Below are 16313 nucleotides of genomic sequence, written 5' to 3' on the forward strand. Positions count from 1 at the left end.
GTTAAAAATTTTTTAAAGATCTTACCTACATATAAAATTTTATACAGGAGGAAAACTTGGGGAATTAAAAATGACAAGTGTCCACGTTGTATTTTGGAAATAGAATATTGGGATCATATATGGTCTTGCGAGAAAAATGGTCCCAATAATAAGGAAAACGTCTTGTTTAGAGAAAGTGTAGAGGAATTTTCACGTGTGAAATGTTAGACGAAGACGGAGATGAAATCAATAGATTTAAATTGGATTTATTTAATATCACTTCAAGTAAATCAAATATAATGGTTTTAGACAATGTATTTAGAGAAGTCACTCGAGGTATTATTAATGAAAAATGGTTGAAGATTTGCACTAAAGCATTGTTCAAAGCAATATTACGAGATATTTTTGATCTTTATATGGTAAAATTACAGAAATGTATATGGGAAGAACGATGTAATGAAACGATAGAAATAGAAAAACAAATGGGTCTTTTTAAAGAACTTAAAAGAAAAAAGCGGATAGACACAAATGATAGTGCAGATGATGATGACGACATTTCGAATAATAAAAATTATAATAATAAAAATGATAAGAAAAAAATTAAAAAAATTAAAAATATAATAAAAATAGATTTAGAAAATAGTGTAAAAGAAGACGTATTTTGTTTAGGTAGCTCTAACAGACATAGGATAGGTAATAATATTATTAGTAATTTAGTCAATACATAGTAGTTTTTAGATATAATAGATACTTTTAATTTCTTTGGTTATGTTTATCCTCGCCTTGGTTGGATACCCCTTGGCTTTGGTATGAAGAGATTCAATTTTGTACGAGATTGAATTTCAATGTATTAATGTTATAATTATTATGTATTATGATGCGTTATTTTTACTAATAAAATAATTAAATGCGTTTACCAAAAAAAAAAAAAAAAAAAAAAATCTAAGAGTATGACGCCCACCCTCCCTCCTTACGAATAGATGGACTATATATATATTTTTTTCTTCATTTTTTTTTCATTAAAAAAAAAAAAAGTAAAAAAAAAATTGTGTTACTCTACATATTACGCAATATTTACTTTTTTTATGTATTACTCAATATTACTTTATTACACAATTTATTACACAATTTTATTACAGAAAAATATAAATTTATTATTCAAAAAAATTTTCATAAAAAATATAAAAAAAAAATTTTTTATGTTACTCAACATATTGTGCAATATTTACGCAAAAATAAAATTAAAAAATTTTACGTATTACTCAAATTATATTGTATTACATTATATAACATTTATCAATTTATATAAAAAATAAAAAAAAACGTGTTTAATATTGCAATATAAAATTTATTTTTTCATAAATAAAAAACTTTACGTGTTAACTTAAAAATCAATATATTTCGCAAAAAATATATTTTTGCAGCATAAAATTTATTTTTTTCATAAAAATTTTACATTACTCAATCAGTATATTTTGCAATATAAAATTTATTTCTTTATAAAAAAAAAATTCAAATCAAAAGAAAAAAAAACTGATCTTTATTTGTTTCCTATCTCTTTTTTTACTCATTTACTCAAAATAAATGAATCAAATAAATTCATGTAAAAAAACCGGTGTAAAAAAAAAAAATTTTTTTTTTTCGCAACTTTTATTTGGCTGTTCCAATTTCCATAAAGGTATAAATGAATAATTACAAAAAGGCGTATATGATCAGATGGTGTGGCTATAATACAAATATTACATTAATCAAAATATAAATTATTTCCAAATATGTAAGTTGTTTATGTTTCTTCCCAAGATTGATGTTTCTAATATCTACGCTATAGTCATAAAATTTTAAGATAGAAACGTAGAAGAAGAAAAAAGGAAAAATTCGGATGATGTGGCTTAAATAATTACATATTACATAAATTAATCGTGCTTCTAAAAAAAAAATATTTCCAAAATAGGTTTTTTTCCAGCGATCAGACTCCTTTATTTTATTATCGAAAAAAAAATTAGATCTTTCATTATCAAATATCAAATAAAAATTTTTTTTAAAACAAAACGAAGAATGATTATTAAAAAAAATCCACTTTTATCATATTTTTTAAAAACTTTAACTTAATGAAAGAACTTCTTGCATTAATTAATTAAAATATTATTTTTAATTCTTTTTTTAATTTTTTTTAAATTAATTTAAAATAAAAAAAAAAATTCATGTCATAATTAAAATAAAAAAAATTTCATGTCGTAAATTCATGCACCTTGCATTTTTTTTCTTCAAATTAAAACCCAATTATCACTTCATCTATTAATATAAATACTCGAATCTTTTTTTTCTTAAAAAAAACGTATATTTCTATTTTTCAAATATACAGTTTTATTCTTAAAAAAAAAAAATTTAACATATCTTTTCTACCACCTATATTTCTAATGCCAGCAAAGTTGAGTACGATATACTACATTCATGATTCAACCCAGAGGTCGATAAAGGAATATAGCATAAAAGAAATAACTGGAATATCCAGACTGAGTGATGAAGACCCAACCAAAATCATATATCTAAAATCAAAGCGTTTGTTCCATTGGATAAAGAAATTGAAATACATATTGAAGAATTTGAAAATGGTCAGGTAATTTACTTGAGAGGTAAATTTATTGCCTGCAATGGATGGTACATGGTATGTTATTGATTTTTTAGTTTGAAAAAACAAAAAAATAATGAAATATAATAAAAAGTAGTATCAAAATATTAAATTTGAAAATTGAATTAATAGGTGAACGCTACATCCATTAAACTATGGCAAATCTTGATTTTAATGTGATGCCAGCTGCAGGGATAAACATAATGGTAACAGGTTTGACCACTCAAACTGTTAAAAATGTTGGATGGTGAATCTGTTCTTGACTTTCACGTGGAAGAAATCTTGGAGATATAGAACCACCAAAAGTTTATGCAAAAGTCTATCAGTCATGAAGGATTTTTGGTTAGAGATGAGACATAATTCAAATATTAATTATTTGGCCAATAAAACTAATTCTATCAATTAAACAATGAGGTCTACAATGGCAATTTTAGCAGGCCTACTACTCTATTATCAAGAATCCATTGTAGATATTAGTACAAGTGAAGAAACTACACCTAAGAAACATATCTTGAAATTAGATGATATATCACTAATTTCTAGTAACTGACCTAATACATCTGCTCAATCTATTAATCTACCATGATTGAACCAAAAATCAACAAGTTCAAGGAACACACCTCGTACGCCAAGAGGATCTACACCATGTTCAAAAAGAGGTCGTGTTACACTTTCACAGCTATCACCCACCAGGAAGACTCAAGCCAATCACTAGCATCTGCATTACAAGAAAACCCCCTTCCAACCATGACCCAAAATGAAACCTCTAGTGAAACTTAAATAATAACATTTATTATTCTCTTTTTCAATTTTTAAAATATATATATATTTTTTTTTAACCAGATCATAAAAAAATCAATAATAAACAAAAAAAGCTATCAGAGGTCAAAATAATTATATAAAACTTATTTTCCTTTATTAATAAGATATACTTTCTATAATTCTGTTAATTTTTATTTTTTGTTTTATACTTTTTCTTATTTCATGAAATAATGTATTTACATATTTTCTTTACAATAAATTCCAATTAAAGCAAAAATACTATGATTTATATTTTAAGTATATCAAAAAAATCGTATCTCACCAAAAAATTATTTATATTAAAAAAAGCTAAGAAACTTTTCACATACTATATATGCTGCCGAATCATACTACTTTGATCCTTAAGATTTATACACACTAAAATACACACTAAATTTATACATGCTAAAATACTATTAATCAGACTTGAATCTTAAAATCAAGAAACAGAAAATTTCTTAATACTGAGATTCATTAGGTCGATCAATAAATTAAAAAAAGAAAACTCATTTTCGATCTTTTTACAAACAAATTTCATAATATTTATAAACAAAATGCATTGTAAAACAAGCAGATCGGATAAATTTCACTTAACTAAATGTTTTTTCATAGTGATCACATGGTACGCTTGTAGATCCTATATAATTATTTTTGGAAGCTCTCTTGCCTTGGATGAAAGTATATTCTCAACTGGTCAAGCTTATGTTGCACTTAGTAGATGTTCTAACTGGAATAATGTTGATATATCACATCTTGATATGTCTGCTTTCATGGTTGATCCTGATGTAATCCTAGAATATCAACGATTGGAATCCATATCTAACACAAATCCCACCTATTTTCATAATATATTTATCTATTATTTACTAGTAAAAAAAAAAATAAAACTAAAATACTTATTAGTGTACAAAATATATAAATCAATAAATCTACAATTAAATTTCTCAATTTTATTTTAATAATTTTATTACATTTATATTAAAATACAATACTTTAATAATCAGTATTCAATATATTACATAAATATACAGTAAAAATTATTAATTATTTGAATAATTTGATTATTAAACAAACTGTTAAAAAATAAAAACTTATTTTAATTGATTTGGGCAATAAGAAATTTCATAAATTTACTTATTTTATTATTTTAATATAAATACAAATATTATAATCTATCAAACACTTCTAATATTTATTATGAATTATAATTAAATCCATATTTACTTTAGTCAATTAACTATTTGAAATTATAACTGTTTGATTAATGTTATGTGTAATGTGTATGATTTCAATCAGATAACTCATGATACTGATCACACAATTATGTAACCATGGGTACTGGATAAAAGATTACTCGCTAGTTTTTTTTATCAAATCCAATCAATTGTAAAAAAAATTATTATTAAAAAATTTATTAACTAAATAAACTACTGCAATCTAATGTGAGTGAGCTCATCATTATTGCAAAACAGGGGAACAAAAAAAAATTTTAATTTATTTAGTATTATTTAGTATTAATACGAACATACTGACCAAATTTTCTAACTTTAAAAACGTATATCCTGCAATAAAAAAACTTAGCCGTATAATAAAAAAAATGCATTAAAAAAAAAATCCAATTTGTCAATCCCTTAGTCACGACCTAAAAATTATTCACCCTTTTTTAAATATGAATACCCTGATTTAATCAATTTTTTCCATGTACTGATAAATTATTTGCCACAAAAAGTTTACTAAAGTTTATGTAAGAATCTATAGTTACGATATATCCAAAAAGGTATTTATATACCTCAACTCTCTAGTTTTCTCAAAACTTTTTTCTCTAAAAACTAAAATATCTTATTACAACTTCTTTTTCTATAAACTAAAATATCATTTATCGTTATAGAAATATAAACGAAATGGTTGAATCGAATGAATCGTACAATTGTTTATGTCTAGATAATAGTTACGTTTTCCAGGTGGAAGTGTACAATAATAAAAATGACAATGACGATAAGAAATTTTTCAAAATTGGTAGTAAAAAAATTCCATTTGAGAAATTAAAAATTAGACAACTTGCGAAGTTAATCTCAAATAATGAAAAGTTACCTGACAAATTGAATCTTTGGAAAGTTGACTTTGATGAAAGTAAACTTAATCCTAATTCTACTGAAGACAATATTAAAAACCTTGGAGGTGTATTTATGACAAATCAAAGCAAGTTTATAAAATATTTTCCAGATGAATATTATCTTAGTGATGAAGAAAACATCAACATCGTTGTTGTCATCGCAACTACCATTGGTAAGTGTCTCTCAATTTTTTACAAATTTGCAGCTGAAATGATGATATACAGTACATTCTCTCTGTTGTTAACAATATTGAATATGTTTTCTTGTTGTCCATTAGAGCTTGAGAGAAAAAGACCTTTCATGGAAGAGGAAAGTAAGAAGCGTGATAAAAACTTGGTGTCATACTTAGTTTAGTTAGTTATATATTTCATTACATCATTCTTACTAATTTTTAATTTTTCTCTATAGCTACAATCACAAAAAGAGAAATGAGAAGCTGGACAGTTAATTATACTCTCAGGCAAGAAGATCATGGTATATTCTACTATGTTAAACCAATTGGAAATGATGAACTTCTTAAGATGATTCAAACGGGTGAATATGTGGCGTTGTACTAAGTTCGGGTATGTCTTTTATAGTATTATCAGACAACTTTTGGATAAGATAATTCAATTAATAAGTTAACTGTGTATGCATGTTCTCTTCATTTGAGTCTCAAGCATTGATTAACTCTGAACTACTTTTTTGTTGTCGTTGCCTCTATAGCTTATCCCAGACTAGAGGATGTTGGTGTACTTCGGAAAGTGTTTAAAACAATATTCGATACTGAAGAATATACATTTTGTGGGATCAGTAACGAGCTTTCGCTCATGGGAAGCCCAGTCAATGACGGTGTACTCTCAAAGTTTTATAATAACAAAACCAATCTTAATAAAGACAACTAGAATATGCGATTTGCTGGGGGACTTCGTCCCCCAAATATAACATTTATAATTAAAAAAATTCTTTGATATAAATAAATTGAATTGTTACTGAATAATAAAATTTTATTATAATTAGACCCTATAAAAAATCATGTTTTAATAAGATTTATACAATTTTTTCTTAAAAATAATGTATCTAAACTATATATAAGGATACAGGAAAATGCACAATTCCATATCACAAAAATGCACCATTTGTATGATTGACCATAATTTATACTGAATTTATATTGATTTGATCAAAGAAATTACATAATTTGAGCATAGAATTTACAAGAATTGGTCAATAAATTTACTGCTTAAATTATAATTATTAATATTAGTTGCATTTATATGAATTTAATTTTAAATAATAATATTTTATTAAATTATTAAATCAAATAGTATCATGTGATTATAATTAGCCAATAATATAAATTAATTTTTATAATTTAAAATAATGACATAAGCTGTAATAAGTGTTCTAAAGTTAATACAGCTACAAAAAAATGAAATCTTATGAAAACTAATATTCAAGTAGTTTCAACTTGCCTGAACAAGTTTCAATTAATAAATAAAGTTGATTTCATTTGCCCAAAGTGGAAATATTACGCTCTAAATTAAAAAACAGAAAAAAGAGTTAATATCATCAAGAAAAATGCAATTTTCTCTAAGCACTACATCTACATTCATGAAAATTAATATTGAAGTGGTTTCAATCTACCTGAACAACTTTCAATTAATAAATAATGTTAATTTCATTTGCCCAAAGTGAAGATGTTATGCTCTAAATTAAAAAACAGAAAAGAGAGTTAATATCATCAAGAAAAATGCAATTTTCTCTAAGCACTACATTTACATTCATGAAAATTAATATTCAAGTGGTTTCAACCTGCCTGAACAACTTTCAATTAATAAATAAAGTTGATTTCATTTGTTCAAAGTGGAAATATTACGCTCTAAATAAAAACAGAAAAGAGAGTTAATATCATCAAGAAAAATGCAATTTTCTCTGAGCACTACACCTACATTCATGAAAATTAATATTCAAGTAGTTTCAATCTGCCTGAACAACTTTCAATTAATAAATAAAGTTGATTTCATTTGCCCAAAGTGGAAATATTACGCTATAAATTAAAAAACAGAAAAGAGAGTTAATATCATCAAGAAAAATGCAATTTTCTCTAAGCACTACACCTACATTCATGAAAATTAATATTCAAGTGGTTTCAACCTGCCTGAACAACTTTCAATTAATAAATAAAGTTGATTTCATTTGTATAAAGTAAAAATATTACGCTATAAATTAAAAAACAGAAAAGAGAGTTAATATCATCAAGAAAAATGCAATTTTCTCTGAGCACTACACCTACATTCATGAAAATTAATATTCAAGTGGTTTCAACCTGCCTGAACAACTTTCATTTAATAAATAAAGTTGATTTCATTTGCCCAAAGTGGAAATATTATGCTATAAATTAAAAAACAGAAAAGAGAGTTAATATCATCAAGAAAAATGCAATTTTCTCTAAGCACTACACCTACATTCATGAAAATTAATATTCAAGTGGTTTCAACCTGCCTGAACAACTTTCAATTAATAAATAAAGTTGATTTCATTTGTATAAAGTAAAAATATTACGCTCTAAATTAAAAAACAGAAAAGAGAGTTAATATCATCAAGAAAAATGCAATTTTCTCTGAGCACTACACCTACATTCATGAAAATTAATATTCAAGTGGTTTCAACCTGCCTGAACAACTTTCATTTAATAAATAAAGTTGATTTCATTTGCCCAAAGTGGAAATATTACGCTATAAATTAAAAAACAGAAAAGAGAGTTAATATCATCAAGAAAAATGCAATTTTCTCTAAGCACTACACCTACATTCATGAAAATTAATATTCAAGTGGTTTCAACCTGCCTGAACAACTTTCAATTAATAAATAAAGTTGATTTCATTTGTCTAAAGTGGAAATATTACGCTCTAAATTAAAAAACAGAAAAGAGAGTTAATATCATCAAGAAAAATGCAATTTTCTCTAAGCACTACACCTACATTCATGAAAATTAATATTCAAGTGGTTTCAACCTGCCTGAACAACTTTCAATTAATAAATAAAGTTGATTTCATTTGTCTAAAGTGGAAATATTACGCTCTAAATTAAAACACAAAAAAGAGAGTTAATATCATCAAGAAAAATACAATTTTCTCTAAGCACTACATCTACATTCATGAAAATTAATATTCAAATGGTTTCAACCTGCCTGAACAACTTTCAATTAATAAATAAAGTTGATTTCATTTGTCTAAAGTGGAAATATTACGCTCTAAGTTAAAAAACAGAAAACAGAATTAATATCATCAAGAAAAATGAGCACTACACCTACATTCATGAAAATTAATATTCAAGTAGTTTCAACCTGCCTGAACAACTTTCATTTAATAAATAAAGTTGATTTCATTTGCCCAAAGTGGAAATATTACGCTCTAAATTAAAAAACAGAAAAGAGAGTTAATATCATCAAGAAATGCAATTTTCTCTAAGCACTATACCTATATTCATGAAAATTAATATTCAAGTGGTTTCAACATGCCTGAACAACTTTTAATTAATAAATGAAGTTGATTTCATTTAGCCAAAGTGGAGATTATAGTATATTTGGAAAAAGAAGTTTAATTTAAAAAAATTTTATATAAAAAATAAATGTAATATAAAAATTAAGAACTGAGATGATAAAAATTTGAAAATGACCTGACATGAATTTTGAATTAATTCTTTCATTAATTATAAATTCAAGTAGTTTAAAAATAAAAATAGTAAGAAAAAATATTTTTTATGAAATATCACATTATTTTCTAAAAGAAATACACTTAAATACACTTATAAATTTAATTTGTGATTATGTAATATCCAAATATTTAATCTTACAAATAGAAAAAAATGTAAAAAAATTTATAAAAAAAGAAAAATTTTTGAAAAAAATTTTCGTCTAACACTTTTTTATTTTGATTATCACAAGATCTACATGATCATCTACACGTTTCAATTTTTTTAACGAAAAAGAAATATATTTGAAACTATTTTTATTGAAAATCAATAAAGATCAACAAAATCAAATACAAATATAAAACTTATTGTTTGATGCCTCAAGTTAATATGTAGCGAAAGTGGCACAAAAATGAATATTTTGTAATTTTATTCTAATGATATCAAAGAAGCAATATTGCAATAACAACGTCTATAGCTATATAGCTATTGCAATTGCAATAGCAATAGCAATAGCAATAGCAATAGCAATTGCAATTAGCAATATATATAGCTATATAAAATTGAATCAAAAAAGTTCACATTGAGCATTTCCGAAATTATGAAAAAATGCATGTAGATCGTATGACAAACTACAAATTAAGCGAAAAAGTGAATAAATTTGGAAGATGATCATCAGAAATTTATCATCCAAAAGCATACTATCGCTAATAAAGTAGCAGTTCACAATTTTTTAAACAATTATTATCTACGAAATCAAAAGTTGAAATTTTGTCATATAATTTTAGGAATGAAATTTTGGATAAATCTATGATTTTTTGGAAAGTGAGGTGTAATAAACTTAATGAAATTGATAGAGGTTTGGGAATTGATAAAAATGTTAAAAAACAACATTTTGGTAAAGAGCAGTTTATTGACAAAACGCGTAAATCAAAAAATAAGAAATACTTTAATCTACAAAGTCTTCAAAGTCATATTTATTTTGGGGGTAATACAATAGATTACTATAATATTGTTGATTACGGTAGTGTTTCGTAGTATTATTTTTATTATCTTTTGATGTTGTAGTAGTAATTAAAGGAGTTGTGGTGAGTTTTTATATAACATTACCGAAGTCCATACGAATAGTAGTAGTTATGCGGATAGTTTAGTGAACCTATTTGGGTGAGCAGGATGGTAGATAGTTCTTTTGAACATAAAATCTTAAGTCCCTAATAATATTATAGTATTAGTTCGATCGTGTTCTTTACTAAATGTTATATAATGTAGATCTTTTCCTTTTTTATAATTTTTCTTATTTCTAAATAAAGTTGACTTCGTTAAAAAAAAAAAATAAAAAAATAAAGTAGCAGTTCACAAATGGGTAGAAAAATATCTAGACGAAAGGAAGAATAAAGGGACATCCCAAAATTTAAGGAAAACTTTAGTCAAATTCAGTCTCATAATCAACATACAGTAGTTGCAGAAATTACGCATGGCAAATCTAACATGTACATCTATGTATATTTGTGGTTGTATTAATCTCTGCCTTCGAAAGAAATAAAGCCCACAGATTTTTATATGAGAATAGTCTACCATTTTGACAACCTTTACTTTATATTTTTATATTACGGTTGGGAGTCCACTATACCCTATTATTATTGATATATTATAACAGGATGTACTCTGCTTAGTTTTACTGGGCTTTGCGCCTGAATTAAATTTTTGTACGAAGCATGAATTTCAATTCTGTCTAAGTTATTGTAAATACTGAACAAAAAAATAATTGCTAGGCGACGGCCATAACAAAAGATCATGATATAAAGTCTTAGTGATTTCCTTTCTCATGATTTCTTGTCCATAGTATTTTATCACGAATACTGATCCACGTAGTTGTTTTGTGACCGCCATAAAAATGCAAACGTAAAGAATATGATATAATTTAAGCATGTTATTATGGAATGAGTAAAGACCATGAAAAAATATAATTATCCGTCCTGAATACAAAATGAAAATGTTGATTTCAAGGGATTGGTAGCGATCCTACAATCTCCTCCACTAACAAACATACACTTATTTCATTTTCTTTTAATCGGTCGTAAAGATGATATACGATCTTGCACATAAACTGAGGTCTATTAACTATTTGTCTACTTGACGTCAAAGGGTAGGGCAAGACGGTCAGGTTGAGTGGCAAGACAGTCAGTTCAGAGTATCATGTGATAGCACGTTTCCTTTAATTCTTGTGTCAATAATACATTGGGACGGCGCATATAAAATTCAAAAACAAGATAACTGTGACCTGAGATCACGATCTCGTAGTTAGTGGTATTTTGAATAGTGTACTACACAGATTTAATTTTGCTACGCCCTTGCATTTGATATATAAATGATCGATATATTACTTCGTTATACAACAAGTTCTGTATTTCTGCATTCTCAAAAATCATTCTAATTTTGGGTTACTATTTTTTTATTCGCTAACACATATTATATTATGAAAGACATTGGACATGTATCTTTGGGCAGTCTCCGACTGATATCGATACCCGAGAGTCCTATGTCATGTGCTCCTAAGCATTCTTCTATCAAATAACATAGGCCATGTCTACTAAATGGCTTTAGCCACTAATTATTAACCATATTTCACCAGTTACTGACTCATCGATAAAGTGATCTCACTTTGTTTGCATACAATTTTTTATTTGATAAGGGATTAACATCATACATAAAATACATTATATACTGTACATACTCAGCTAACAATCGAATCAAATAAATACTTTATTACTATTGTAGTGTAAAAATGAATCACTTCTTAGATCAAAACTCAAGATTAGTAGGAATAGTCTGTTATATACTACCGAAGAGCCCATGACATTGCGACTAGCAAATGAAAGTACGAAATATAAGATATTTTTTGTAAGCACCAATTAGAATCGAATGTACAGGGAAAATATAAGGTAACAACTACCGTATGTGGTCACTCATTATATTTTCTATTAAATAATCCTAACAGATGTGTTCTCAAAAAGCAGAAATGGCTCGTAAGTCAATACTAAAGTTGATGATAACAAATTCCTGAAGGAGATTCCTGTGGAAATTGAATAGGATGAGGCCATTTGCGGCATGAGATATTCTTAATACAGTAAAAACTGGCCGAAACATAAGAAAAAAGAGTATTCTTGTGATTTTTGTTTCTTTACTGGCAATTCTTTATTGTTAATAATAATACCTATGTGGAAAATTCTCTCACCATATTGTACAAACAGCACACCAAATTTCATAATAATGAATAGTTGTCGTAATAAACTTGATCTAATGGTATTTATTACTGATTTTTAAAAATTCCTGTTACATACAACTAACGATTATGTGGATATGCTCTTTGCTACCAAACTCGTCTTTGGAGAAATACTTCGATATGAGTTCCAATGGTTCCATTTTATCCACGTTCAAATTATTGCTGGAGAGATAATAGTTGATATTTTTTGTAGTGACTTGATCATTCAGTTTGAAAAGAACCAATTCGTTGCTAAGGACATTATAATAAGAATTGGGACTTAATCGTTCTCTAATTAAAGGTCTAAGAAAGTCAACTTGTTTGTCTCTCACCATCATGACTCCAAAAAGTTTGTTCCTATCAATTTTTTGAGAGTCTCCGTATAAGGAAAGAATATTGAATGTTAAAATGTCTTCATCTATTCTACGTACACTTGCCATTTTTCCTTTATTACACATGAGATACCAAAAAGAAGTGCACATTTTTTTGAGTAATAAAAAGAATCTACGTTGCTGTAAACACATAGTACTCACTGAATATTTTTTTTCAATGTTTAATTTCTTACATGTATTCCTGTATCATACTAACAAACAGTTACTTATATAAGAAATCAAAGGGGTCAAAAATGATAAAAATGCAGAAAAGGATAGAGAAACAGTGATAGTTGGTTGGTAATCATTAGTAATCGAAACAGATCACCATTTGGGTTTGGCATTTACCTATAGCCGAAAGATTGACTATCAATCACTTTGGGATTTTCATCCTTATTGGTATCACTCCGATATTAATATAATCTATGGATTACCATTTAAGTATTACTTCGCCAATGATGCTGCGGGTGCGAAGTTGAAATAATAATCATATACAAGTTTGTTTTAATAAAGTTTACTTTGATATTCGCAAATCTATAGTTTGTGAATTAATTTACAAGAAATGAATGCCTGATGTCATTGTCATTAAAAATGCCAATGGAGGAATAGACATATCCGGACATTAAGTCCCTTCAGGGAGTGCTTTGCACCAGGAAATCCTGACATAATTTTTTATTCCACATAGTTTACGGTTGTTATTCGTGCACATGAACGAAATAGCAGAGACATCTAAAATACTAAGCTAATATCTTCTTTCCAATTTTCGTTCAAGTTAGAAGTTGACCTCATAAGGTACAACTATTTTTTTACTAATCTATCAAGTATTACAATATCGACTGCGGAGACAAATGTTAGTGGACAATGATTTTTTGTAACGTTTCATTTGGGAACATCTAATTACTTTTGGTGCCACTGTATACAAATAAGTTAAAGCATATCTTACAAGTTTTATGATTTCGAACTCTTGCCTCCTTTCTCTCATTATTACTATAGTAAAGTTTCCAAGTCATTTTTTGTAAATTTATTTGACGCTCAAAGATGAAAGATATAATACCTTTTTACATTTCTCATCACCTAACGGCACAGTTCGTTCCTTTTATCCTACCAATACAAACTTCGTTTTGGTGTTATATTACCTTTATTGTGTTTTCCTTTAAAAGATTAACTTCTTGGTTCAAAAACTGAACCAGAACAAAAAACTACTGCACCACAAAGAGAACAAGCTGATATTTATATCAAAATGGTTTTTTTTTTACGCTACACAGCAAATCAGCCGACTAAATCTTCTTTCAACATTTCCAAACATATCCAAAAACAAAAACGCCATTATGCCAATAATAGTCACATCCTGAAGATCATTATACCAATGAGCTAAATAGATTATTAGAGAATAATAGTATTGAGCACTATTATTCTCATGATCTTATCCATTTCAAGGATATTGGCACTGGAGGATTTGCTTCTGTTTATGTAGCAAAATGGAATAATACACCAACAAAATATGCAGTTAAAAAATTTGTTGACAATAAGGAGGTGTATTACGGTTTTCATCAGGAAGTCACGGGAAAAATGTTCATTACATGTATATTTTTGCAAATCATTTACATCGCAATTTTCATTATTTTAAATGTACATGTAATATTTAACATTAATGAACATCATCAATGAGATTTTTATCATGATGTGCAGCATTTAATAATAAATATTCAATGTACATATCTTTGCTATAATATTACTAACAAGTAAATTTCAGTTAACTACAGTTAGTATTGATCGGTATCACGTGATCAGTTTGCCGATCGATCTTTTTTTTTTTGATAAAAAAAAGTTTAATAAAAAACTTTAAACTTCTTTCTTTCCCTTTCTTTCACTTCCCTTCGTCCCCTTATCCTTTCGTCCTTCTCCTATATCCTTCCCTTTCCTTTCATCCTTCCCTTCCTTTTCGTTCTCCCCTTTTCTCACACCTGTAAGTTTCGTTACTTTTTTTTTAATTTATTTTTTTTTAATTTATTTTTTTTAATTTATTTTTTTTTATTTATTTATTTTTTTTTAATTTTATCTTTTTTTTTCGTTTCTTTTCATTATTTTATTTTTTGTAGGACGTTTACTAGGAGGACGCCGGCTTGAATACTACGAAACCGGACTTTAAGGTAGTAAGAAACTGGAAAGGGGATATTTTAAATTTAAGAAACGAACTAACGTTTTTTTTTGTTATTTTATTTTTTGTAGGACTAGGAGGACGCCGGCTTGAATACTACGAAACCGGACTTTAAGGTAGTGAGAAACGGGATTTTTGTTATTTTTACTAATTTAAGAAACGAACTAACGTTTCTTTTCATTATTTTATTTTGTAGGACGCGTAGGAAAATGCTGGCTTGAATACGAAACCGGACTTTAAGGTAAGAAACGAGGGAAGGGTGATTTTAAATTTAAGAAATGAACTAACGTTTCTTTTCGTTGTTTTTTTTTGTAGGACGGAGGACGCCGGCTTGAATACTACGAAACCGGACTTTAAGGTAGTGAGAAACAGGATTTTTGTTATTTTTACTAATTTAAGAAATGAACTAACGTTTCTTTTCATTATTTTATTTTGTAGGACACGTAGGAAAATGCCGGCTTGAATACGAAACCGGACTTTAAGGTAAGAAACGGGGGAAGGGTGATTTTAAATTTAAGAAACGAACTAACGTTTCTTTTCATTGTTTTTTTTTCGTAGGACGCGTACTAAGAGGATGCCGGCTTGTTCACAAAACCGGACTTGTTTAAGGTAAAAAATGGGGAAAGGGAATTTTTAATATTTTGAAGTTAAGAAACGATTTAACGTTTCTTTTTCATTTTTTTTTTGTAGGACGCTGGCTTTAATTAATATAGGTTAAATAAACAACAAAAGGCTTTTAAAAAAAATTTCAGGCCCTTTTTATTATTAATTGGCGTAGTATTTTTACACAAGATAGAGTGATTGCATCGTAAAATATCGATAAGGAAATAATACATTGGATTTTAAGGTAAAAAACTGGGAAAGGGGGATGGAAGGATGGAAGAAGGGGATTTTGCAAAGAGGAACCAAGATTCGTAAGAATCTTGGTTTTATTTATCTATTTTTATTATTTTGGAACGGTTACTAATAACTGTTCTTTTTTTTTTGTTTAGGTTCGGGTGGGCTTCCGAGTTCCGAAGAACGGAAACCCAAAGATTCGTAAGTACGAATCTTTTTTTATTTTTTATTTTTTATTTTATGGAATGGTTTACTAACCGTTCCTTTCTTTTTTTTATAGGTTCAGTGTCTCGGGAGGGCTTCCGAAGAATGGAAAAACCTAAAGATTCGTAAGTACGAGTACGAATCTTTTGGGTTTTTTTTTATATTTTTTAATATTACGAACGGTTACTAACCGTTCTTTTTCTTTTATTTTTTATAGGTTCGGGTGGTCTTCCGAAGAACGGAAAACAATAAACTGAGGTATCGTAAGTATTTTACTACGAAC

General features: G+C 27.2%; 3 protein-coding genes across 4 annotated transcripts; 2 read left to right on the top strand and 1 right to left on the bottom strand.

Annotated features, from left to right (window-relative positions):
* Positions 1 to 200: 200 nt before the first annotated feature.
* On the top strand, positions 201 to 707 carry OCT59_024753 (uncharacterized protein; the record flags this gene model as incomplete). Its single annotated transcript, XM_066133722.1, has 1 exon — positions 201 to 707. One exon carries the CDS (start codon positions 201 to 203, stop codon positions 705 to 707), a length of 507 nt encoding a protein of 168 aa, XP_065991648.1.
* A 4603-nt stretch (positions 708 to 5310) lies between these two features.
* On the top strand, positions 5311 to 6407 carry OCT59_024754 (uncharacterized protein; the record flags this gene model as incomplete). 2 transcript variants are annotated; one of them, XM_025310349.1, is made up of 4 exons in its annotated part: positions 5311 to 5695; positions 5801 to 5836; positions 5932 to 6057; positions 6229 to 6407. In XM_025310349.1, 4 exons carry the CDS (start codon positions 5311 to 5313, stop codon positions 6405 to 6407), a joined length of 726 nt encoding a protein of 241 aa, XP_025183186.1. The 2 variants fall into 2 exon arrangements, with proteins under 2 accessions (XP_025183186.1, XP_065991649.1); XM_066133730.1 differs by lacking the exon at positions 5311 to 5695 and having other exon boundaries at positions 5779 to 5836.
* Positions 6408 to 12531: 6124 nt separating this feature from the next.
* OCT59_024755 (uncharacterized protein) lies at positions 12532 to 12942 on the bottom strand (the record flags this gene model as incomplete). Its single annotated transcript, XM_066133739.1, has 1 exon — positions 12532 to 12942. One exon carries the CDS (start codon positions 12940 to 12942, stop codon positions 12532 to 12534), a length of 411 nt encoding a protein of 136 aa, XP_065991650.1.
* Between the last annotated feature and the right edge of the window lie 3371 nt (positions 12943 to 16313).

Source organism: Rhizophagus irregularis, chromosome 5, assembly GCF_026210795.1.
Source record: "Rhizophagus irregularis chromosome 5, complete sequence".
Classification (NCBI taxonomy): domain Eukaryota; kingdom Fungi; phylum Glomeromycota; class Glomeromycetes; order Glomerales; family Glomeraceae; genus Rhizophagus; species Rhizophagus irregularis.